The sequence below is a fragment of the Rhyacophila brunnea genome, unplaced genomic scaffold (assembly GCF_057557595.1).
Source record: "Rhyacophila brunnea isolate RB1 unplaced genomic scaffold, BYU_Rbru_1.0 scaffold_13, whole genome shotgun sequence".
Lineage (NCBI taxonomy): Eukaryota > Metazoa > Arthropoda > Insecta > Trichoptera > Rhyacophilidae > Rhyacophila > Rhyacophila brunnea.
In genome coordinates, this window is record NW_028232785.1 from 27,843,233 (window position 1) to 27,871,049 (window position 27,817).

Consider the following 27,817-nt stretch of genomic DNA (forward strand, 5'->3'; position numbering starts at 1 on the left):
GCCCTCTGCGAAAATAAGTCTGTTGTAGTCTTCAGTGCGTAGAAATGTTCCTGAAATATTTATGTAGGTACTAAAGTAGCAGACCAAATGAGTGCCTATAAAGATAAAACACCTTTATGAGATGGGTTTTAAAAACTGGGACAATGGCACAATCGAGCAAGGTAAATACCACCAATCATATTTTGAAAGTTATTATAGAATACCGACGATATGAAACTCCATTTGGTTTTTTAAAAATTCATTCAAAGGGAGGGCTCAATATGTCATATTAAAAATTTCCAAAATGTGTAGACCATAATAAATATGAATTTATATTGCTGTTTAGGAAGGATGGGACAAAAAGAAACTTACAAGTTAATTATTTGGTTTATAATTTAATTGTTTTTTTATTCAATGAAAAATTCACAAGATTTAAAATTGGTTACATTCTTTTTATTGAACATACATAATTTGAAAAGACTTTTGAGGAATAGAAATATAACGAATAGAAAAATAGACACTCAGCATTGTTCTAATCTGCGTCTCTCGGGATTCGCGCCAGGTCTATTGATCACTATGCTATAGGCATCTTATCGAATTGCAACGAATGAGTCTTGCAATATTCTCTGAAGTGATTTCTAAATTGAGTAACTATTGGCAATCGACTTTTGTGTTGTTATTTGTAAGCCTATTACCAATAGTAACTCTTGGATGTCGCATTTCTTTAAAAAAGATTTATTCTATTAGTTATAGGTATAGTTCTCACAAGTATTTTCAAATAATATATGTTTTAGAAATAATATACACAACAAAATTTGTTAGACTTAGTGATACATAAATGATTGTTTTAGTGATTTCTTGCTTAGTAAAATAAAGTCATAAATGGCTTTTCATCAAAATAAAAGATATTTTACGTGATTTTATGCATATACTTCCTAACGTGTAGATGAATAATTACATTCAATGCATGTAATTGGCTTTCAATAGATTGAGACAGTTATTCTTATTACTAGATATGTAGGTAGTATACATGAGTAATTAGTTACATAATAATATTATATTGTTAACATTAATAATCATTTCTATCGTTACAGTGTTAAAAGAACATAACTCAGTTTGGTTGCAGCAGAAATTATCGCACTTGAAATAAATGGCCGTTTTAAAAATACTTTTTTCTTTCTTACATTACCAATACCTATAGATAATATGATTAATTATAAAATTTGTAAAATATAGCATCTCATCATTTTCCAAATGTGACATAACTACATTTTCCAACACCGTTATCAGATAATTTGATTTTTTTGTGTTTCCAGAGGGGCTCAATAGAATCAGCAAGTGGCCAACATCCATTTGTCGTAAAAACATAAATATTTTAATACAAACCTCCACCCCGTGGAAACCTATATTTATGATCTTCTTAAGATGTGACATGGTCAAAAAAAAAAGATTTTATACAAGACTTTTCCACACATTGGGTTATTTTTTGTGATTTCATGTCAATGGATCGTATGCATGTGAAAATTTAATTATCACGTTTAATAAATAGGTAGTTGTCACTGGATTTTTATTTGTATACGTTAACCACATTTTAATGGCTTTGCACTTTTTTGTATTTTAAAGATAGATGAGTATTGTTTGTTTATTATTTAGTATGGCTCTGTTTCGTAGAGTTTCATTGAATTTTAAAAACTAACCAATCTTGTCTTTAAATTGTAGTCTTATTTCAATGAAAACTAATACGTATGACTGACAAAGTTTAGTGTGCACTATTTATAGCTAATCTTAACAGCCTACCTCCACCATTCGCCACTGGTACACGGCACATACACTTTAATATGGCTTTTTGTCAGGATGAGTAATTTTGTATGAATATTTTAAAAGACAGTGTGCATGAGATATTGCACGCACAGATTAAAATAGCTAATTCCTTAATCAAGTGATTATGTGCCATATAACACCACTAGATATGATACATGGGTCACATTAAAACTGCTTACACCAGAATGGTGCATTGTGGACTTTTTGACGCAACGAAATAATATTTATTACATTTTAACATATTTCACCAAGAGACATTTTACGTAATATTATATAATTACATTCAACACATTTGGATAGCTTTTCAATATAACACCAAAATGAGTAATTATGTGTACTTTCATATTATTACCAGCAGTCGGTACATCACGAAAAATTACATTCAGCACATTTAAATGGCTTTTACCAGTATGAGTCATTTTATGATATTTCATGTGCCCAGATTAAGTTCTACACGAAAAATTACATTCAGGATATTTAAGTGGGCTTTTACCAGATTGAATCATTAGGTATGAAAAATTACCTTCAACACGTTTAAGTGACATTTCTCCAGATAAAGTCATTATTTGATAGTTCATCTGACTAGAAGTCATACTTACATGAAAAATTACATTCAACACATAAAAATGGGGTTTTACTGAAATGAGTAATTTATACAGGTTATACACAAAAAAACTACATTCAACACAATATTATTAAAATGGCTTTTCACCTGAATGAGTTATTTGGTGATAATTCAAATGAGCAGAAGTGCTACATCAGAAATTACAAATGACACATTTGAACATCTTTACACGAGATGTTTTTGTTCGACAACTTAATGCTTTACATTTTGTGAGTTTTTAGTAAGTCTAATGATGCAAACAAATTAAAACACATATCGCACGCAAATTGTTGTCCATAAAAAACAGATTTATCTACGTTTACAACAGGTACTATAGGTTTGACTTGACTATTATTTGGTTTACCGGTGACATCGCCTACATTTGTCAAACATCAACAAATTCAATGATTTCTTTTTTAATGTCTTGTTTGTAGCATTCTACACATTTAGCTAAGTGACTTTTTATAAGAATGTGTCATTTTATATTTTTTCATCTTACCAGAAGTTTTAAAAGAAAATTAAATTCAGCCTACTTAAATGGCTTTTCACCGAAATGAGTCATTTGGTGTACTTTCATTTTACCAGCAGTTTTACACGAATAATTACATTCGACACATTTAAATGGCTTTTTAACAGAATGAATCATTTTGTGTACTTTCATGTCACCAGAAGCTCTGCACGAAAAATTACATTCGACACATTTAAATGGATTTTTACCAGAATGAGACATTTTATGATATTTCATGTGACCAGACGTTCGACACGAAAAATTACATTCAACACATTTAAATGGCTTTTCACCAGAATGAATCATTTTGTGTACTTTCATGTGACCAGCAGTTTTACACGAATAATTACAGTCGACACATTTAAATGGCTTTTCACCAGAATGGATCATTTGGTGTACTTTCATGTCACCAGAAGTTCTACACGAAAAATTACATTCGATACATTTAAGTGGCTTTTCACCAGAATGAATCATTTTGTGCACTTTCATGTTACCAGCAGTTTTACACGAGTAATTACATTCGACACATTTAAATGGCTTTTCACCAGAATGAATCATTTTGTGTACTTTCATGTGACCAGCAGTTTTACACAAAAAATTACATTCGACACATTTAAATGGCTTTTCACCGGAATGAATCATTTTGTGTAGTTTCATGTGACCAGCAGTTCTACACGAATAATTACATTCGACACATTTAAATGGCTTTTCACCAGAATGAATCACTTTGTGTACTTTCATGTTACCAGAAGTTCTACATGAAAAATTACATTCGAGACATTTAAATGGCTTTTCACCAATATGAGTCATTTTATGATATTTCATGTGACTTAAAGTTTTACACGAAAAATTACATTCAGCACATTTAAATGGCTTTTTACCAGAATGAATCATTTTGTGTACTTTCATGTTACCAGCAGTTTTACACGAATAATTACATTCGACACATTTAAATGGCTTTTCACCAGAATGAACCATTTTGTGTACATTCATGTGACCAGCAGTTTTACACGAATAATTACATTCGACACATTTAAATGGCTTTTCACCAGAATGAATCATTTTGTGTACTTTCATGTCACCAGACGTTCGACACGAAAAATTACATTCGACACATTTAAATGGCTTTTCACCAGAATGAATCATTTTGTGTACTTTCATGTGACCAGCAGTTTTACACGAATAATTACAGTCGACACATTTAAATGGCTTTTCACCAGAATGGATCATTTGGTGTACTTTCATGTCACTAGAAGTTCTACACGAAAAATTACATTCGATACATTTAAATGGCTTTTCACCAGAATGAATCATTTTGTGCACTTTCATGTTACCAGCAGTTTTACACGAATAATAACATTCGACACATTTAAATGGCTTTTCACCAGAATGAATCATTTTGTGTACTTTCATGTGACCAGCAGTTTACACGAATAATTACAGTCGACACATTTAAATGGCTTTTCACCAGAATGGATCATTTGGTGTACTTTCATGTCACTAGAAGTTCTACACGAAAAATTACATTCGATACATTTAAATGGCTTTTCACCAGAATGAATCATTTTGTGCACTTACATGTTACCAGCAGTTTTACACGAATAATAACATTCGACACATTTAAATGGCTTTTCACCAGAATGAATCATTTTGTGCACTTTCATGTTACCAGCAGTTTTACACGAATAATTACATTCGACACATTTAAATGGCTTTTCACCAGAATGAATCATTTTGTGTACTTTCATGTGACTAGCAGTTTTACACAAAAAATTACATTCGACACATTTAAATGGCTTTTCACCGGAATGAATCATTTTGTGTAGTTTCATGTGACCAGCAGTTCTACACGAATAATTACATTCGACACATTTAAAAGGCTTTTCACCAGAATGAATCACTTTGTGTACTTTCATGTTACCAGAAGTTCTACATGAAAAATTACATTCGAGACATTTAAATGGCTTTTCACCAATATGAGTCATTTTATGATATTTCATGTGACTTAAAGTTTTACACGAAAAAATACATTCAGCACATTTAAATGGCTTTTTACCAGAATAAATCGTTTTGTGTACTTTCATCTGACCAGAAGTTTTACACGAAAAATTACATGCGGCACATTTAAATGGCTTTTCACCAATATATGTCTGTTCCAAAAATGTTTTATCATGCAATATTTTGTGAATATTCAGGAGGTCTAATGATGCAAATAAATTAAAACATATATTGCATACAAATTGTTGTCCATAGAAAAAAGATTTTTCTATGTTTATAACAGGTACTAATAATTGAGATTTGACTTGAATATTATTTCGTTTACCGGTTGCATCGTCTCTATTATTTGTCAAAGTATCGAAATATTCAATGATTTCTTTCTTAAGGTCTTGTTCGTCAATCTGAAGATCATTGTAGGTCGTTTGTACTTGTTCCATCTTCCGCGACGATTTGAGACTCCCAACGTTCACCGGTATGCTACTGGCAGCGACAATCTTAAATAAAAGAAACCATGAAGGATTACAAATGTTAAAACTTACGATTATAGGATATAATTAATTATTATGGCACTACTCGACAAATAATTATTCTTAACCCGACAACTAACCATAATTCAAGTGAGTGTACTAATCCATACAAAAAATCGGTAAACATACAATCAATAGCAAAAATTTTACCTCGAAGACAATTAAAAAAACGCTATTTTAGAGTATTTGGGGTCCATATCTTGGTGTATAAATTGTTTTCCTTGTGGTGTGCCGCGAAATTCTGTAAAGACCTTTAATGTGCTATTGGTGAGAAAAGGTTGCGGAGCACTGGTTTAAGGGATCAAAATATGCTACGGGATAGTAGCATCAGTCTAGTAATTTTTAAGGGGGGACATGCTCAGCGTAGGTCAAAATGGAGCTATTGTTTTATTTTCAAAGCATGATCCTGGACATACCTTAAACGTTGTAGATAATCTATTTATATAATTTTGAAGCCTTATTTTCTTTTATATTTATTTTAAATATTTATGGACTCCATAATGTACTTTTAATACATAAAATAGTGTTCTTTTAAACCTCTCGTTCTAATGTTTTAGAATATAGTCATATTTCGGTACATAACTGTGCAGTGGTGTTAAGATTTTTTACACTCATTATTTTTAAATGCATTTATAAAACCATTAGTATAATTTATGATGAGATAATTTTAGTAAAATATTTACGATAAAAAATGTAGTGATAATCTCTGTGATCCCAAATTTGACTAGAATTAGGCATTTTATTATTTAAAAAATCGGCAAGATTAACACATTTGAAGATAATTCTAAAGATACTGATTATAAGGTATGTCCTTGACCATTCAAGTGTGATAAACATCCTATGAATAATGATTGCTTTATAATAATTAGTGACCTAAGAATAAGGTAGTGTTTTTTTTAAATACGCCATTTCTTTTGTCATCCCCCAGTGGTTAAGCCACAACCTACGGCCGTAGCCATAAATTGACAAACTAAAATTGAAGTAGGGAGTAAGATCATATAAACGTGCGTATTTTAACATGTACCTAACCGAAAAAAAATCTTTTTTTTTAAACGGTACATGTTCAAACACGCACGTTAACATCATTTTAGTCCCTACTTATATTATAGTTTGTCAATTAATGGCTACGGCCGTACGTTGTAGCTTATCCACTGGGGAATGCCAAAAGAAATGGTGTATTTCAAAAAAACACTACCTTATTCTTAGGTCAATGTTTATTATAAAGCCATCATTATTTGTAGGATGTTTATTATGAATCATGGACCAGGATCATGCTTTGAAAATAGAAAGAAGCTCCATGTTGACCCACGCTGAGCACGTTCGTCCTTAAACACCAAGAAAAAAGACATTACACAATTTTTTCCTATAGCGGTAGCTTACTGTGCCAGCACATAATGTGATCATAATATTATGTTTCTGCATAACTATCAAGTGTGAGTACCTAGGTATTGTCATCAAATATATTGTTCTCCCCTTCAAAGTATGCCACAAATCACGCATCAGAATTCCATATCAAATCAGTAATCTAACCATAAATTTAAAACATCATTTAAATATCCCTGACGAAAGTTGAAAAATCCTGCCTTACAAAATAATATCACAAATAAATGTGTCGCAAACGAACGCGTCGCTAGACGGCTTTAATTCAGACGGGGATAAGTACCTGGACGCCTTCTTGGAAAGGGCATGCGACCTTGAATTCTGCAGGCGCATTTGACCGTTGAGAAAGTTTCAAAAATCCCTCAAATAACCCGCCCCTCCCCCCACTATCTCATCCCCTAAGAGCGAGCCGCTCTTCGAAAAATTAATATCAATTTCACCCCTATAACAGCAAGTCGAGTCGATTGACGGAAGGTTCGATAACACCTCCGACGCGTAAGGCGGACCGCCTCGGACTATTATTATTGCCCTTATAAACGTGTTTATTCCCGCGCTCAATTCACCGCATCGCAGTGCAAATAAAACTTCTTAATTATTAAATAACAAGTGCCCGCAAAATTTAATAAATATGAATACCACAAGGTACCCAATTAAATCAGCCCAAAAAAAAGGAGATTAACCCTCAGTGATTGTCGACTAAATTAAAAAATAGTGCAAAAACGTCAACGTAATGATAATGTGTCTTTTCTGTTGTAACCAGGGGGGGTGAAAGTTCCATACAGCGAACGTGACCACCTAATACTCAGTTTTCAGAATATATGGTAGCACGGTCACACACGAAGTCGCATGTTACAGGGCCATTTCAATGACCAATCAGAGCTCACCCATAGTTCAGGCAATCAACATTCGAGCATTCGATCATCCTTTTAAAATTTCATGTCAATTCTACATGATATTTTCAAAACAAAAGCAGCCGTGCAAGTGTCAAGACAGTGTCAGAATAATATTATTGCTGTTCGGCGTTTTTAAACCAAATTGATAAAAAGGTTTTGCAATCCGATAGCTGATAAATTAAGTTAATGGGTAAGTCTACTTTTAATATATTATGTTTATAGGTATATACACTTTATGCCCTTTGAAATTTCTTTGCAGTCGTGGTATCGAAATAATGATAGTACTTACCTATTGTAATTTTCACGTTTGCAATCTACTAAGGCAAACATAAAAAATAGGTAGGTATATAAAGAAGATTATGTTTGAGTAAATGACGTACCTACCTATATAAAATGTCTATATTATATTTGCGCATTCATACAAAAGTATAAATGGTGACCATTGTCATTATATATTTTGAGATTAAGTAGTTTTAAAATTATAGTTTCAGAATCTAACATCAATATGTTTTCTCTCGTTGGGGTTTTGACTGCGCAGAATAACAGCAAGCGATGAAAATTTATAAAGAAATCTTCAAGCTACACAATATACGAAATAATTAATGAAATCATCAATCTGACAGGAGGTGCTGACAAATAATTTCCATGGTGGGAGTGCGTTATTATTATTATTATTACATAATTATGTCTTCATAAATTTATGTTGTTATTCATAATTTGTCAATATGATTATCATTGTAATAAAGTGTACCTATCTGAATTGAAATCGACTATTATTCATTTTTGTCACAATTTCGTTTTTCTAATTATAAATACTTTTTTGGGTTCGGATCTATTGTTCTGTCATAACCAAAACTTCTAGTCACGCTAATAGATGGTGCCGATTATAGGGGGCATCTTCTTGTATGGAACTTACGAATCTATATAATTATATATAAGTCTGTATCATTCAATCTGACTCAAACAAACGAAATGGGACGGTTTGGTTTGGGACTGTTTGGAAAATGTCCACGGAAACGCTTTTCTGACGACTAATTAGTGTTGCCAGTACTTAAAATTAATACATAACATATTAGTCTCTAAAACAGAAACATATTTATTGAAACGTCAACTTGTTATGAAATTCTAACCTCCTATCGTCGTCTACAATAATACAAATTCGTATTCATTCATTTTAAATGTACAAAATATAAAGAATGCTTCGTGAATATGTAGCCATTTAGTTAATTTATAAGATTTATAGGTATGATAGGTTTTTAAAAATTACTTTTGATTAAAGCTTTTTATAATTGACCACTTGTTCATGTCGACAGTATGATTTTGTGACTTAGATGACAATCGAACATATTAAATTGATAAAATTCGTTAGGTAGGTAATAAAATAAAGATCATTCCGGGTTGATTTAACACAGTTTGTAGTTTAGAATCTCCGTTAAAAAATAAAAATAAAATGAAAATAAATTCTTGGTCTGACATAATAATTATAGCAATGATATTAAATCGAACTCTTTGCATGGAAAATATAGCTGGATTTTGAGATAATAAGACCAAAAGCGGCGTCTTGTTCGCGTATGGTTACTTATGAATAATAGGTATTGATTAATAATCTATAATATACATAATTCAAGTAAACTCCTGTGGTGTAAATGTCTAACATATTAATATGAACACCTCACGATATATAAATGCCGAATAATGCTTATCAACACTTTGACAGATTGCCATTAGTCTATGGATCGTCCGAATCGGTTTGACGTTTCATGTCAAACCATTTCTGATGATCCGAGAACGGTTTGATTTTCAATGATAGACTGAACCAAACGTCAAATCTCAAACCATTTCCGGTCTACTTTCTACTCATACAATTTGTACGTATATTGTCTATGGTATAATTTGATTTGTTTCGTTCAGGTTGAAAGATACGAACCTTATATATATATATACGTCTGTTATCTATGGTTGTAACCTACAATGTAACCAATAATGTTACACTTACTACCAATGTTTGTATAATTTAGTGTAAATAAATCCTGCCTGCGCAGGCTGTCAGATCAAAATTGTGTGTTATCAATCCTAAATGTGCCTTGATGTCCTCACTCCTCAAACCTGAAGTAATGCCCGATGGAGAATTTCACCAGCCGACATGTGAGTCCTTCGTCTTAGATATTAGTATCAATTAATAAATTGTCAGTTATTGATAGGACAGGCAATGGTCTCTGCTGTCATACACGAATGATAGAAATGTGCACGAAGTCACTTTGGCTATAAATCTCAATCAATAATTTTGAATAGGTAAGCCAGTTAATCGTAAAAAGTGAATGAAAAATTTCCTTATAACGATAAAATACTGATGGTCAATTATCAAAATATTCGCCAGCTCATTGTTTCCAAGCCCGTCATACCCAATTCAATCGTGTAATGCGAAAAAATAAAATCATAATAGCATTTATTTCATAGATAGGTATGTATGAAGTAATGAGAATAGGTGGTAAAATCACCTGATTTACTGGTATGCACTCCGAAAAGGAACAGCCTGGTTGAGGCTCTTCATAATTGAATGAAGCTATTGTATCCTCGACGAGCTCTTCCTTGACGCTAATTTGGTGAGAATCAGTTTCCGCATTCACAGTGAAAAGGTCCGAAGAAGGGTTCTGTAAGAAAAACTATAAAATTAAGCATATTTTTTTAACAGCAGTTGAATTTATGCCTCACACCAGTAACGTTCTCTCATCGTACATTTAAGTAATTACAAGATAAAAAGAACTTTTTATATACCACGTTTTTAAATTTTCTGTTTAATCACTATAATCAACTTGACAATTCTATGTATTAATAAATACCGTTTTTGTACCTAGGTATTTGATAGAAATACTGAATAAGAATAGAATACTGAAATGTCATTTTGACATTTCATTTGATTTCCATAGAATCGCACGTATATATTAATAATTAAGTTACCTGGACCCCCTTAGCAACCAATAATAGTGTTTTAATTTTTACGATTTTTTTCCGAAATAAATTTCCATACAAAACAGAAATAACTGAAAATTAATTCAATTCTAGTTAAAGATGGCTAAAAGTATTAAAATAATGCATTGTAATCGTGTTCTGATACATTCTAAAAGTTTCAAATGTCTAGGTAGTCGGGATGTTAGTTAAAAATCTTCAATCGTTTAATACAAATGTTGGACAAACAAGAAAAAATTGCACTGGACTAACAAGAATACGAGCTAATAAAAACGCGTTAAAATACACGTAAACTGTTTTACATTCGCACATGCGTACTCAATTTCCAAAACAATGTTTTGATTTACAAATATTATATAAAGTAAATAAGTAATGACATTTTAATGAACGACGAAAAACTAACCTCAAATACGCATCTGACATCCTCGTTTGAAGTCGCCGTAGGTGGATCAAACCATTGCCCTGTATCTACATCAGATTCACTGCCATCTGGTTCACGTTTTACGTCCATTTTGCGAAAATATTCTAACGACAATGATTTATTATGGTGCTATTTACTACGGCAACTACCACGACTCACGGTTCCTTGCAGCAGCCACCGATGTTGGCTGTGTACCATAGACTACAATTTCAAAAGAGTACCTTTTGGGACCAGTGTTGACCACTGTCATTCAATGTGCCAGATAAATGCTAGACTTTTCGAAATTGAAACCAGCATTTCAAAAAATATGTCACAATTATTTAAATACAGTATAATTTTTACAACTAGGATCGAAGAAGAATTACCTACTTAAGTATTTTATAACTAACTATAGAACGGGTCATTAAATATAAAATAAATATAGGTAAGAAACTTCAGGATTTCAAGGTACCTACCTATACACATTTATATTTATATAAATATCGATGTTTTTTCAAAATAAATATTAAAAATATTAAAACAATGAAAAAATCTGTACGAAGAAAAATTTAAAAACATAATAAACTAAAATTTAATAGTAGATAATATGACCATAAAATATAATGTAATTATAAAGTACTTAACTATGGACATAAATATGCAATGACATTATTAATGGACGGCGCACTCAATACAGTAGCTAGCAAGTAAATTCGCGCATTCGCATGTATAGGTAGACGTCACGCAATTCCATTATGCGATATCACGCATCGGGAATTTATAGCAATATGACCTTTATTGTAATGGCGTTAGAGCATCGTTTCTAATGTCAATGTTCATTTGAGCGAACGCGTTCGAACCGAACCATCCGGCAGACCCAACAAAAAGCATCAGGAATTTATAGCAATATCACCTTTATTGTAATGGCGTTAGAACAGATTATGCCATTCGGCAGACTCGACAATAAAGTGAGTGTCATTTTTTTTCCCAGATGATTCGTCCATATTAATGTCATTGTAAATATGTAACAAATTCAGATTTTTTATACAACAATAATTATAAGTTTATCTTTTACTTAAAAAAAACTTTTTTTTAATGTTCTCATATAGATATTTATAGTAGTTCGTTTTCTTGCCGGCAAGTTCGCCACTATCGTTTTACTGCGCACACGCAGATCGAATAAATCCTACTGTCGCAAGTATGTATACCATTTGTAATTTTAAAACAGGAACAATAAATATATCAACTACGCTTGTGCTCTTCCCCTATATGGAAGGATCGGTGAATTTCAATTTCCACGAAAATTATGCTTGTGCAAACATTACTGTTCTCCATATTTTTGTACGGTGTCGAGTCATGGGCCTTGAATACATAGAGCGAAAAGCAATTGATTCCTATGAAATTGGTGTTGGCGCTGAATGCTTCGTATTTCTTGGACTGTGCACAGGATGAAATGTTCAATAATTATCCAAAGACAACCAGAGATAATGAAACGGCTCTCGACAGAATTTCTGAGCTTCTACTTTATTTTGGACATATTTTTCATCGCGGATCGGATAACCTAGAGACTCGCGGTTATGGGTAGCTTCCAGGGAAGGTGCTAAACAGAGGAAGCGTCGACGCGCTGGAGCGACCAAATGAAAGAGCTGACTGGGGGCAGCGTTTACTATGCCTTCTCCGAAAAAAGGTCTGTTGTAGTCTTCAGTGCGTAGAAATATTCCTGAAATATATAGGTACCTACTAAAGTTGCAGACCAAATGAGTACCTATAAAGATAAAACACCTTTATGAGATGGGTTTTAAACCCGGTAAAATGTCACAATCGAGGAAAGTAAGGCCGGGAATATATGGGCAGCTTTGTGTTGCTGCTGCCGGCAGATTACCAGTTTTTCACACAAAACTCATAATGGACGCACACACAGCAACTCACCGCTGCCGACCTCGGCAGCTGCAGTCGACGCGCTGCCCGGACCGCCGAGTTGCAGCAGTTAATTTGTCGCCGAGTCAAACATACACTCGGCAGCGCTGGCTGCCCGGTATAGAAACTCAGCACCTCCCACCTCTCTTATCGCCTGGCGCCTTGTCATGCGCACCGTCATTCTAGTCCGAGTTTTTGCCAAATATGGACGAATATAATTTTGACACGGACGCTTTTATAAGTGACATAAAAAAATTATGAGTGCATTTGGAATCTAAAATGTGATTAATTTGTAAAATATGTCATCTCAAATGTGCCGTAGTTGCATAAATAGAGTATGAAATTCAACATGTCTAACCCTTTGAGACATGATAAGATGTATCCAAAATCTGCGAGTTTTTCTACGTCTTCTTTTACGTACTAAAAGCACATGTGATAACACTTTCAGCTTCTCCTTCAACATTCATTTTGGATATGGGTCGACATTCGTTCGTAAACTCCATCTCCCGCTGACACATTTGCTGCCAAGCACAGCAGCATGAGTTGCCTTGGTCGGCAGCACGAGTTGCTGTAGTGGACTGCTCGTTAGCAGCAACACGAAGTTGCCCGTATATTCCCGACCTAACTGCTACTAATCATATTTTGAAAGTTCTTATAGAATACCGACGATATGAAAGTCTTTTTGGTTTTTTATTCACTCATTCAAAGGTAGGACCCAATACGTCATATTCAAAATCTGTGGACCATAATTTAAATTGCTGTTTAGGAAGGATGGTACAAAAAGAAACTTACAGGTTAATTATTTGTTTTATAATTTAATTGTTTTTTATTCAACGAAGAATTCACAAGATTTGAGGTTGATTACATTCTTTTTATTGAACATACATAATTTGAAAACACTTTTGAGGAATAGGTAAATAACGAATAGAAAAAAATAAGACACGCAGCAGGATTTTAATCTGCGTCTCTCCGGATTCGCGTCCAGGCGTATTGACCACTATGCTATAGGCATCTTATCGAATTGCGACGAATTTTTACTAATAAATGATTATTAAAATATTCTCTGAAGTACTTTCTAAATTGAGTAACTAATGGCAATCGACTTTTGTGTCGTTATTTGTAAGCCTATTACCAAAAGTAACTCTTGGATGTCGTATTTCTTTGAAAAAGATTTCTTCTATTAGTTATAGGTGTAGTTCTCAAAAATATTTTTAAATTATGTATGTTTATAATGTTTTAGAAATTATACACACAACAAAATTAGTTTGACTTACTTATACATAAATGATTTTTTTAATGTTTTCCTGCTAAGTAAAAGAAAGTCATAAATGACTTTTCATCAAAATAAAAGCTTTTTTACGTGATTTTATGCAAATACTTACCTAACGTGTAGATGAATAATTACATTTAATGCATGTAATTGGCTTTCAATAGATTGAGACAGTTATTCTTATTACTATATAGGTAGGTAGTATACATGAGTAATTAGTTACATAATAATATTATATTGGTACATTAATAATCATTTCTATCGCTACAGTGTTAAAAGTACTTAACTCAGTTTGGTTGCAGCAGAAATTATCGCACTTGAAATAAATGGCAGTTTTCAAAATACTGTTATGTTTCTTACATTAGGTACCAATATAATATGATTAATTATATTTTTTTTGATATACGGCATCTCATTATTCTCAAAACGTGACATTACTACTTTTACCAACACCATAATCAGAAAATTTGTGTTTTTGTGTTACCAGAGGGGCTCAATAGACTGAGCAAGTGGCCAACATCCATTTGTCGTAAAAACAAAAATTTGTTAATACAAAGCTGAGACCTATATTTATGATTTTATTAAGATCTGACATGGTCAAAAAAAAAGAAGATTTCATGTCGATGGATCGTATGCATGTGAAAATACAATTATCACGTTTAATAAATAGTGTTCACTGGATTTTTATTTTTAGGTATACGTTATCCACATTTTAAAACTTTCCAATCTGGTGCATGAGTTATTTTGTGTGAAATAACGCTAAATATATTGAACACGACAATAGCGAAGGATGGAGGCAGGCTATTAAGATCCGTCATAAATAGTGCATGTTAAACTTAGTTAGTCATACGTATTTGTTTTTATTGAACTAGGATTACAATTAAAAGATAGTGTTAGTTAGTTTTTTTTATAAATCTATTAATCCCTGCCTAAACCAAACAATAATAATTTTTGTACACTTTTTGCGATACGACAAAATTGTGCACACTTTTTCATTTATACTAATTTGTTTTCGTTGGATTAAGTAGATTTTACACATATTGTTGGCTCAATTTAAAATTCATTAAGCCCTGGGTAAACCACACTATAATAGATAAAAAATATTATTCCATCTAGAAAATATTCAAAGTTATGTATGATTTAATTGAATATTTTTATGTATTTTATAGATATATGAGTATTGTTTGACTATTATTTAGTATGGCTTTGTTTCGTAGAGTTTAATTGAATTTTAAAAACTAACCACCCCGTCTGTAAATTGTAGTCATATTTCAATGAAAACAAATACGTATGACTGACAAAGTTTAGTGTGCACTATTTAGGGCTGATCTTAACAGCCTATCTCCACCATTCACCACTGGTACGACATATACACTTTAAAATGGCTTTTTGTCAGAATGAGTAATTTTGTATGAATATTTTAAAAGATAGTATGCATGAGATATTGCACGCACAGAATAAAATAGCTTATTCCTTGATCAAGTGATTTTGTGCTATATAACACCACAAGATATGATACATGGGTATTAAAACTGCTCTACTCCAGAATGGTGCATTGAGGGCTTTTTGAAGCAACGAAATTCTATTTATTACATTTCAACATATTTCACCAAGAGACATTTTATGTAATACTAGCTGAAGTACCCGGCTTCGCACAGGGTCACTTCGTGGTTATATTTATCTTAGATATTTGAAAAATAATAAGAGTTAATTATTTTTTTAATATTAAAATATCTGTGTAATACAATATGGCAATATGAAAATAATTCTAATAGGAGTAAAGGTCAAACATAAGAACACTAAATTAAAATCGAATCCAAAATATGAAAACGTTATTAATGTTATTAATATGTAGTAAAAAAAAATCAAAATTGGATGGAACAAACAAACAACAAACTTTGTATTTTATATAATAATAATTTAGAAACCTTCGCAAGTGTGCGCACAACAACTGACAAAAGTTTCATCGCAATCGGATGAATGGTATAGGAACGCATACGAATATTAGAAGATGATTTTCTAAATCAGAAATCTTCGTGGGCATGCGCATGACAACTCACCAAAGTTTAATTGCAATCGGATTAATGGTATAGGAACGCATACGAATAGAAGAAGAAGAAGATGATTGTACTAATTCAAAAACCTTCGCGGGCGTGCGCACAACAACTGGTCAAAATTTCATCACAATCGGATGAATGGCATAAGAACGCATACAAATAGAAGAAGAAAAAGATGATTGTACTAATTCAGAAACCTTTGCGGGCAAGGGCACAACACTTGATCAAAATGTCATTGCAATCGGATGAATGGTATAGGAACGCATAAGAATAGAAGTAGAAGATGATGGTTTTACTAATTCAGAAACCTTCGCAGGCGTACGCACGACAACTCACCAAAGTTTCATTGCAATCGGATGAATGGTATAGGAACGCATACGAATAGAAGAAGATGGTTGTACTAATTCAGAAACCTTCGCGGGCTTGTGCACAACAACTGGTCAAAATTTCATTGCAATCGGATGAATGGTATAGGAACGCATAAGAATAGAAGTAGAAGAAGATGGTTGTACTAATTCAGAAACCTTTGCGGGCAAGGGCACAACACTTGATCAAAATGTCATTGCAATCGGATGAATGGTATAGGAACGCATAAGAATAGAAGTAGAAGATGATGGTTTTACTAATTCAGAAACCTTCGCAGGCGTACGCACGACAACTCACCAAAGTTTCATTGCAATCGGATGAATGGTATAGGAACGCATACGAATAGAAGAAGATGGTTGTACTAATTCAGAAACCTTCGCGGGCTTGTGCACAACAACTGGTCAAATTTTCATCGCAATTGGATGAATGGTATAAGAACGCATACGAATAGAAGAAGATAGAATGAAGAAGAGGAAGAAGATGATGATTGTTCTAATTCAGAAACCTCATGGATGTGCATACAATTACTTACCAAAATTTCATTGCAATCGGATGAATGGTATAGGAACCAAGGAAGAAGAAGAAGATAGTTGTACTAATTCAAAAACCATTGCGGGTGTTACCACAATAACTGACGACGGTTTCATCGCAATTGGATGAATGGTATAGGGACCATACGAATAAAAGAAGATAGAATGAAGAAGAAGAAGAAGAAGATGGTTTTACTAATTCAGAAACCTTCGCGGGTGTTGGCACAATTATTGACGAAAATTTTATTGCAATCGGATGAATGGAATAGGAACGCATACGAATAGAAGAATATAGAATAGAAGAAAAAGAAGAAGAAGAAGATGGTTGTACTAATTCAAAAACCATTGCGGGTGTTACCACAACAACTGACGAAAGTTTTATTGCAATCGGATGAATGGTATAGGGACCATACGAATAAAAGAAGATAAAATGAAGAAGAAGAAGAAGATGGTTGTACTATTTCAGAAACCTTTGCGGGTGTTAACACAACTGACGAAGGTTTTATTGCAATCGGATGAATGGTATAGGGACCATACGAATAAAAGAAGATAAAATGATGAAGAAGAAGAAGAAGATAGTTGTACTATTTCAGAAACCTTTGCGGGTGTTAACACAACAACTGACGAAGGTTTCATCGCAATCGGATGAATGGTATAGGAACCATACGAATAAAAGAAGATAGAATGAAGAAGAAGAAGAAGATGATAATTTTTCTAATTCAAAAACCTTTATGGATGTGCATACAACCACTTACCAAATTTCATTGCAATCGGATGAATGGTATAGGAACCATACGAATAAAAGAAAATAGAATGAAGAAGAAGAAGAAGATGAGGATTTTTCTAATTCAGAAACCTTTATGGGTGTGCATACAACCACTTACCAAAATTTCATTGCAATCGGATGAATGATATAGGAACGCATACGGGACAGTCACACAGACAGACAGACATACAGACAGACAGACATTCATTTTTATATATTAGTATAGCCTATACTCTTCCCGCAAGTGAAAGCAATAAGTTTACAAAGTTTTATCGCAATCGGATGAACGGTATGGCTGCGCATTAAATACGAACAAACAAACACACAAACACACAAATACACAAACACACAAATATTAATTTTTATATATTAGATTACATAATAACATTCTACACATGTGGATAGCTTTTGAATAGAACACCGAAATGAGTAATTCTGTGTACTTTCATATTACCAGCAGTAGGTACATCACGAAAAATTAAATTCGGCACATTTAAATGGCCTTTACCAGTATGAGTCATTTTATGATATTTCATGTGACCAGATTAAGTTCTACACGAAAAATTACATTCACGATATTTAAGTGGGCTTTTACCAGAATGAATCATTAGGTACGAAAAATTACCTTCAACACATTTAGGTGACATTTCTCCAGATAAAGTCATTGTTTGATAGTTCATCTGATTAGAAGTCATACTTACATGAAAAACTACATTCAACACATTTAAATGGGGTTTTACTGGAATGAGTAATTTATACAAGTTATACACAAAAAAAACTACATTCAAGACAATATTATTTAAATGGCTTTTCACCTGAATGAATTATTTGGAGATAATTCATATGAGCAGAAGTGCTACATTATAAATTACAAATGACACATTTGAACATCTTACACAAGATGTTTTGTTCGACAACTTGATTTTTTACATTTTGTGAGTTCTCAATAAGTCTAATGATGCAAACAAATTAAAACATATATCGCACGCAAATTGTTGTCCATAAAAAAAAGATTTTCTACGTTTATAACAGGTACTAATAATATAGGTTTTACTTGAATATTATTTGGTTTACCGGTGACATCGTCTAATTTCTTTTTTAATGTCTTGTTTGTCACATTCTACATATTTAGCTAATTGACTTTTTATCAGAATGTGTAATTTTATGTTTTTTTATCTTAGCAGAAGTTTTACAAGAAAAAATACATTCAACCTACTTAAATGGCTTTTCACCGAAATGAGTCATTTTGTGTGCTTTCATATTACCAACAGTTCTACACGAATAATTACAATCGACACATTTAAATGGCTTTTCACCAGAATGAACCATTTTGTGTACTTTCATGCGACCAGCAATTCTACACGAATAATTACATTCGACACATTTAAATGGCTTTTCACCAGAATGAATCATTTTGTGTACTTTCATGTCACCAGAAGCTCTACACGAAAAATTACATTCGACACATTTAAATGGCTTTTCACCATTGTGAGTCATTTTATGATATCTCATGTGACTTGAAGTTCTACACGAAAAATTACATTCAGCACATTTAAATGGCTTTTTACCAGAATGAATCATTTTGTGTACTTTCATGTGGCCAGAAGTTCTACATGAAAAATTACATTCAGCACATTTAAATGGCTTTTCATTAGAATGAATCATGTTGTGTACTTTCATGTTACTAGCAGCCATACACGAAAAATTACATTCGATACATTTAAATGGGTTTTCACCAGAATGAATCATTTTATGTACTTTTATCTGGCGAGAAGTTCTACACGAAAAATTACATTCAGCACATTTAAATGGCTTTTCACCAGAATGGATCGTCTTGTGTACTTTCAGGTTACTAGCAGTTCTAAAGAGAAAATTACAATCGGCACATTTAAATGGTTTTTCAAAAGAATGAATCGTTTTGTGTACTTTCATGTGACCAGCAATTCTAGACGAATAATTACATTCGACACATTTAAATGGCTTTTCACCAGAATGAATCATTTTGTGTACTCTCATGTGGCCAGAAGTTCTACACGAAAAATTACATTCGGCACATTTAAATAGCTTTTTACCAATGTATGTCTGTTCCACAACTGTTTTATCATGCAATATTTTGTGAATATTCAGTAAGTCTAATGATGCAAATAAATTAAAACATATATTGCATACAAATTGTTGTCCATAGAAAAAAGATTTTTCTATGTTTATAACAGGTACTAGTAATTGAGAATTGACTTGAATATTATTTCGTTTACCGGTAGCATCGTCTCTATTATTTGTCAAAGTATCGAAATATTCAATGATTTCTTTTTTAATGTCTTGTTCGTCAATCTGAAGATCATCGCAGGTCATCTGTACTTGTTCCATCTTCCGCGACAATTTGAGACCCCCAACGTTCACCGGTATGGTACTGGCAGCGACAATCTTAAATAAAACAAACCATGGAGGATTTCAGATGATAAAACTTATGTCAATACTCGACAAATAATTATTCTTAACCCTACAACGAACCATAATTCAAGTTAGTGTACTAATAAATACAAAAACTCGGTAAACATACAATCAATACCATTAATTTTACCTCGAAGACCATTTAAAAAACGCTATTTTCGAGTATATGTAGTCCATATTTTGGTATATAAATTGTTTTCCGTGTGGTGTGCCGCGGAATTCTGAAAAGACTTTCAGTGTGTCATGAGTGAGAAAAGGTGACTTTTGGAAAGAGGTAAGCTGTGGAGATCAAAGAAAAAAAGCACTAATAAATAAGAATAAGAATAAGAAAATAATAATTACGATATTACTAGTGATGAATAGGTTCACACTAATAACGACACACTGGTCATAGGTTTCACCGCTGAATTTGTCAAATTATTTAAATCACTTATGGCAGTAGAATGCCACTTTTCTTTAGCAAACAATACGCATGGCCAACAAAAAAGTTTCTTTAATGTATAACTGTAAGTTAAAAACGTATATGTATTATATAAATTGTTGTGAAAATGTCTAATATAAGTTTTTTTGCTGTATTCAAATCTAAATGAAACCTTTGTAAGGTCAAGCTTTCATAATTTTTAATTTTTGAAGAAACGTCAAACTCGGGAATGATCTTTTTAAAGTGAAATCTACAAAAACACTAGACAATTTAACAATACTTATATATTTAAAGCACTGACGAATGATTTCGGTACAATATGAGATATTTTATCCACATTCAAAACACAGTAATACACTGAATTTTGTTTTATAAAATAAAACTTTATCACCCTCTTTGAAATGTCAATATGACATGAACTGTGAATAGCATGTTATGTTTGTCTATGACTAAAGTAACCTAAATAATAATCACGAAATACAATAAGTATTTATTTTTAATAACAATTTATAAATTATTTGTGATCGAACACAATACTTAGTTATTTTTTTTTAACATCCTTATTATTTATTATTTGCTTGAAAGGATAATCAGCGACAATAAACAAATCAATCAAAGCTTGTCCTGCAGCGCTTACTAGTCTGGAACAAATATGCAGACATGTATGAAGTTGGCAACGGAATCGCGGTGGAGAATTCAGCGAGGATTACGTTCGACATAATCCTAAAAATAGCACTCTCGTCTGACTTTTCGTCATTTATTTTTGATTCGAAACTTGACTAAATTAAACGCTATACTACTTCTAAATGACGACGATAGATGACAATCAATATTTTTATTATATTACCTAGTCCTAGACAATATAGATATTTATTTATTTAAATTACATACTTGAAAATAGAAGGTAAGCTTTAAATAATCGCTTAGTATGGAGCCTTCGCCACTGGCTACGGGATAGTAGCATCAGTCAGGTAAAATTTAAACACCAAGAAAAAAACATTACACACTATTTTCTTGTAGCGTTAGCTTACTGTGCCAGCACATAATGTGTATATTATTATATTTGACGCATAGCTGTCAAGTGTGAGTACCTCGGTATCAATCAAATTGTCAGTTATTTATAGGGCAGTCAAAGGTCTCTGCTGTCATACACGATCGATAGAAATGAGCACGAAGTCAATTTGGCTGTTAATTATACCTCAATCAATAATTTTGAATAGGTAAGACAGTTATTCGTAAAAAGTGGACGAAAAACTTCCTAAAAGCGATAAAATACTGATTGTCAATTATCAAAATATTCGTCAGTTCATTGTTTCCATCACATAATTCAATCGAGTCATTGAAATCATAATAGCATTTATTACATAGGTAGGTATGAGTATGCAGTAATGAGAATAGGTGGTAAAATTACCTGATTTACTGGTCTGCACTCCGAATAGGAACAGCCGGGTTGAGGCTCTTGATAATTGAACGAGGTTATTGTATCCTCGACGAGCTCTTCCTTGACGCTAATTCGGTGAAAATCAGTCTCCGCATTCACAGTGTGAAGGTCCGAAGAAGGGTTCTGTAAGAAAAACTATAAAATTAAGCATATTTTTTAACAGCAGTTGAATGTATGCCTCACACCAGCAACGTTCTCTCATCGTACATTTAAGTAATTACAAGATAAAAATAACTTTTTATATACCACGCTTTTAAACTTTCTGTTGAATCATATAAACTTGACAATTCTGTGTATTAATACATACTTTTTTTTGTACCTACTTGATAGAAATACTGAATAAATATAGAATACCTGAAATGCCATTCTGGCATTTCATATTGATTTCCATAGTTACGCATGTATATATTAATAATTTAGTTGCAAGGACCCCCTTAGTTACCTACCAATATTAATGTTTTACTTTTACGATTTTTTTCCGAAATAACTTTCCATACAAAACAGAATTAACTGAAAATGAATTCAATTCTGCTTGATGGCTAAATAATTAAAATAATGCATTGTAATCTTGCTCTGATACATTATAAAATTCTTAAATGTCTAGCTAGTCGGGAAGTTAGTTAAAAGTCTTCAATCGTTCAATACAAATGTTGGACAAACAAAAAAAAATTGTACTGGACAAACAAGAATACGAGCTAATAAAAACGTGGTAAAATACACGTAAACTGTTTTACATTCGCACATGCGTACTGAATTTCCAAAACAATGTTTTGATTTACAATTATTATATTAAGTAAATAAGTTAATGACATTTTAATGAACGACGAAAAACTAACCTCAAATACGCATCTGATATCCTCGTTTGAAGTCTCCGTAGGTGGATCAAACCATTGCCCTGTATCCACGTCAGATTCACTGCCATCTGGTTCACGTTTTACGTCCATTTTGCGAAAATATTCTATTATTATCGTTACTTAGGTATTATACTGCCACGACTCACGGGGGCTTGCAGCAGCCACCGGTGTTGGATGTTTACCATAGACAACAATTCAAAGAAAGTACCTATTGGAACCAGTGTTGACAACTACTTGCATTCACAAAAAATGTGCCAGATAAATGCTAGAATTTTCGAAATCGAAACCAGCATTGCAAAAAAATATGTCGCAATAATTAAAATACGATATAATTTTTACAAGAACTAGGAACGAAAAAGAATTTGTATTTTATAATTAACTATAGAACAGGTCATTAAATATAAAATAAATTTAGGTAAGAAACGTCAGGAATTCAATACCTATACACATTTATATTTTTATAAATATAGATGTTTTTTTTTTAATAAATATAAAAAAAATATTAAAACAATGAATTAATCAAAAATCTGTACCTACGAGGAAAAATTTAAAACATAATAAACTTAAGTTGAATACTAAATGACCATACAATATAATGTAATAATAACGTAACTGTGGACATAAATATGTAACAAATTCATTTTTTTTTTACAATAATAAGTTCTAGTACTAAGTACTCATTTGGTCTGCAGCTTTAGTCCCTATATATTTCAGGAATATTTCTACGCATTGAAGACTACAACAGACTTACTTTCGGAGAGGGCAGAGTGAACGCTGCCCCAGTGAGCTCCTTCACTTGGTCGCTCCAGCGCGTCGACACTCATCTTCTGTTTTGCACCTTCCCTGGAAGCTATCCAAAACCGCCAGTCTCCAGGTTATCCGATTCGCGCTGAAAAATATGTCCAACAAACTGCAGAAGCTCAGAAATTTTGTCGAGAGCCGTTTCATTATCTCTGGTACCTAATCTTTGGATTAACCATTTCGTCCTATGCTTAGTCCAAGAAATACGAAGCATTCAGCGCCAACATATTTTCCTTCATATTTAAATATTCATATTTAAAATTGTTGTTTAGAAATTGGATTTTTGGATTTGAATTAAATATGAAGGAAAATATGTTGGCGCTGAATGCTTCGTATTTCTTGGACTAAGCATAGCACGAAATGGTCAATAATAAGCATCCAAAGATTAGGTACCAGAGATAATGAAACGGCTCTCGATAAAATTTCTGAGCTTCTGCAGTTTGTTGGACATATTTTTCAGCGCGAATCGGATAACCTGGAGACTGGCGGTTTTGGATAGCTTCCAGGGTAGGTGCAAAACGAAAGATGTGTCGACGCGCTGGAGCGACCAAGTAAAGGAGCTCACTGGGGCAGCGTTTACTATGCCCTCTCCGAAAGTAGGTAAGTCTGTTGTAGTCTTCAGTGCGTAAAATATTCCTGAAATAAATAGGGACTAAAGCTGCAGACCAAATGAGTACTTACATATAAAGATAAAACACCGTTATGAGATGGGTTTTAAAAACCGGGAAAATGGCACAATCGAGGAAGGTAAATATCACCTTTATATAATACCAACGATATGATAGTCTTTTTGGTTTTTTATTCATTCATTCAAAGGTAGGATCCAATATGTCATATTCAAAATCTATAGACCATAATTTATATTGCTGTTTAGGAGGGATGCAACAAATAGAAACATACAAGTTAATTATTTGTTTTATAAATTCTTTTTTTATTCAACGAAGAATCCATATGATTTAAGATTGGTTACATTCTTTTAATTGAACATACATGATTTGAAAACGCTTTTGAGGAATAGGTATATAGCAAATGGAAGAAATAAGATACCCAGCATTATTCTAACCTGCGTCTCTCGGGATTCTCGTCCAGGCTTATTGATCACTATGCTATAGACATCTTATCGAATTGCGACGAATTTTAATGAATAATTCTTACAATACTCTCTGAAGTGCTTTCTTAATTGAGTAACTATTGGCAATCAACTTTTGTGTTGTTATTTGTAAGCCTAAAACCAAAAGTAACTCTTGGGTGTCGTATTTCTTTGAAAAAGATTTCTTCTATTAGTTAAGGTGTAGTTCTCAAAAGTATTTTTAAATTATGTATGTTTATAATGTTTTAGAAATTATACACACAACAAAATTAGTTTGACTTAGTTATACATAAATGATTTTTTTAGTGTTTTCCTGCTTAGTAAAAGAAAGTCATAAATGACTTTTCATCAAAATAAAAGCTTTTTTACGTGATTTTATGCAAATACCTACTTACCTAACGTGTAGATGAATAATTACATTCGATGCATGTAATTGGCTTTCAATAGATTGAGACAGATATTCTTATTACTAGATAGGTAGGTAGTAAACATGAGTAATTAGTTACATAATAATATTATATTGGTAACATTAATAATCATTTCTATCGTTACAGTGTTAAAAGAACGTAACACAGTTTGGTTGCAGCAGAAATTATCGCACTTTAAATAAATGGCAGTTTTAAAAATACTGTTTTCTTTCTTACATTACCAATACCTACAGGTAATAGATTGATTATTATAAAATTTGTGAAATACAGCATCTCATTATTTTCAAAATGTGACATAACTACATTTACCAACACCGTAATCAGAAAATTTGTGTTTTTGTGTTTCCAGAGGGACTCAATAGAATGAGCAAGTGGCCAATATCCATTTGACGTAAAAACAAAAATTTGTTAATACAAACCTCCACCCAGTGGAGACCAGTGGCGAAGGGTGGAGGTAGGCTGTTAAGATCCGCCATAAGCAGTGCACATTAAACTTTTTCAGACATACATATTTGTTTTCATTGCAATAAGACTACAATTTACAGATAGTGTTAGTTAGTTTTTAAAATTCAATTAAACCCTGAGAAACCAAGCCATAATAGATAATAGTCAAAAAATACATGTCTATCTATAAAATATCTAAAATTATGCAATTAAATCATACATAACTTTGAATATTTTATAAATAGAATAATATTTTTTATTTATTATAGTTTGGTTTAGGCAGGGCTTAATGAATTAAAAAAAATAACCAACAATATGTGTAATATGTATTTTTAATCCAATGAAAACAAATAACTATGAATGAAAAAGTGTGCACAATTTTGTCGTATTGCCCAAATTAGACCAAAACTATTATGGTTTCGTTTAGGCTGGCTTTAATTGATTTTTAAAAACTAACTAACACCATCTGTAAATTGTAGTCTTAGTTCAATAAAATCAAATAAATATGACTAAAAAAGTTTAGTGTGCACTATTTATAGCGAATCTTAACAGCCTACCTCCACCCTTCGCCACTGGTGGAGACCTATACTTATGATCTTCTTAAGATCTGAAATGGTCAAAAGAAAAACAAGATTTTATACAAGACTTTACAACAATTTCATGTCAATAGATCGTATGCATGTGAAAATACAATTATCACGTTTAATAAATAGTTGTCACTAGATTTATATTTGTATACGTTAACCTCATTTTAATAGCTTAGCACTCTGCACGATGTTATTTTTAAATGGCTTTTCTTTTCAAAATGAGTTATTTGGTGATAATTCATATGACCAGAAGTAGTACATTAGAAATTACAAATGATTGTTTTTGGGTGTTTTTGTTCCACAACTGTTTTTCACCACCGGACGCAATTTTTCTATAATTGGCGAGTTTTGTGGCACAATATTTCATCAAATATACATAGATATAGGGTTCCGTTTGTCCTTTGTTGGCTCCACAGCCAATAAAATCGTATCAGGACGACTAGCAAGCTTTTAAAGGCTTCCAATCCTTGATTTTGAATTAATATAATTTTATTCGTAAATACTACTGCCACCTGTGGTTCATTTATGCAACATAATAATTCTTCATATAAAATAAATATGCTCAGAAAACCAGGGCGCTCTCCTTTCTCTGGTAAAGGGCAGATTTGAGGACTGATAAGTAGCTTCGTGGGCCAAATCCCTACAGGTTCAATCAGTGGTTGTCATACTGGGCATCTTTGACCCAGTACTCTCAAACGAAGTCCTATATTGGTCATATTATATAGGATTAAATTAGTGTGTAATTTTTCTTTATAATAATAAGATTTTCATCTATTATTTTGATGTGTCACTGTTGTAATATGATTTATGTTATAACTGCTGTATAACCCATACGACTATTTCTTAATTGAATGTATTTTTTTTTTGCCAATTGGATTTATGTAACACCCGACTTGTCACTTTCTTTAAATCTTAAATCTTCACCTAGGCTGTAAATTAATTTTTCATTTACCTGTGTAAATCACTAATTAAATTTGTTTTGTTATTAATTAGAAAAATTTTGTTTGTTCTTTTTGTGTGTAACTCCAGAATTGAATTTGTCGTTGTTAATAAACAATAACTTAACCCATATTTCTGTCGGCTATTGCATTAAACGGGTCTCTGTTAAAAAAACCGAGTGTTTCATTTAGACCACCCTTGTCACAGTATATGACGAATAGAAAAAAATAAGACACCCAGCAGGATTCTAGCCTGCATCTCTCAGGATTCGCGCCCGGGCGTAATGACTACTATGCTATAGGCATCTTATCGAATTGCGACGAATTTTTACCAATGATTCTTACAATACTCTCTGAAGTTCTTTTTGAATCGAGTAAC

At 32.5% G+C, this 27,817-nt stretch overlaps 1 protein-coding gene across 2 annotated transcripts; it reads right to left on the reverse strand.

Annotated features, from left to right (window-relative positions):
- Positions 1–397: 397 nt before the first annotated feature.
- LOC147077144 (uncharacterized) lies at positions 398–11,294 on the reverse strand. Of its 2 annotated transcripts, none has more exons than XR_015069774.1 (3): positions 11,081–11,294; positions 10,209–10,361; positions 398–5,404 (listed from the first exon to the last, which is right to left on the reverse strand). XR_015069774.1 is itself a non-coding variant. In XM_085941453.1 (3 exons), exons 1-3 carry the CDS (start codon positions 11,186–11,188, stop codon positions 5,319–5,321), a joined length of 330 nt encoding a protein of 109 aa, XP_085797579.1. In that variant the 5' UTR covers positions 11,189–11,273; the 3' UTR covers positions 398–5,318. The 2 variants fall into 2 exon arrangements, 1 of the variants encoding a protein (XP_085797579.1); XM_085941453.1 differs by having other exon boundaries at positions 398–5,387; positions 11,081–11,273.
- Positions 11,295–27,817: the final 16,523 nt, after the last annotated feature.

Excerpts from the sequence above, each read along its gene's own strand:
- LOC147077144 (XM_085941453.1), bottom strand. The coding sequence starts at position 11,188 with ATGGACGTAAAACGTGAACCAGATGGCAGTGAATCTGATGTAGATACA. Across the intron at positions 10,362-11,080 it reads ATGTCAGATGCGTATTTGAG|AACCCTTCTTCGGACCTTTT; the intron begins GTTAGTTTTTCG and ends TTTTTCTTACAG. Across the intron at positions 5,388-10,208 it reads AGTGCATACCAGTAAATCAG|CATACCGGTGAACGTTGGGA; the intron begins GTGATTTTACCA and ends CGCTGCCAGTAG.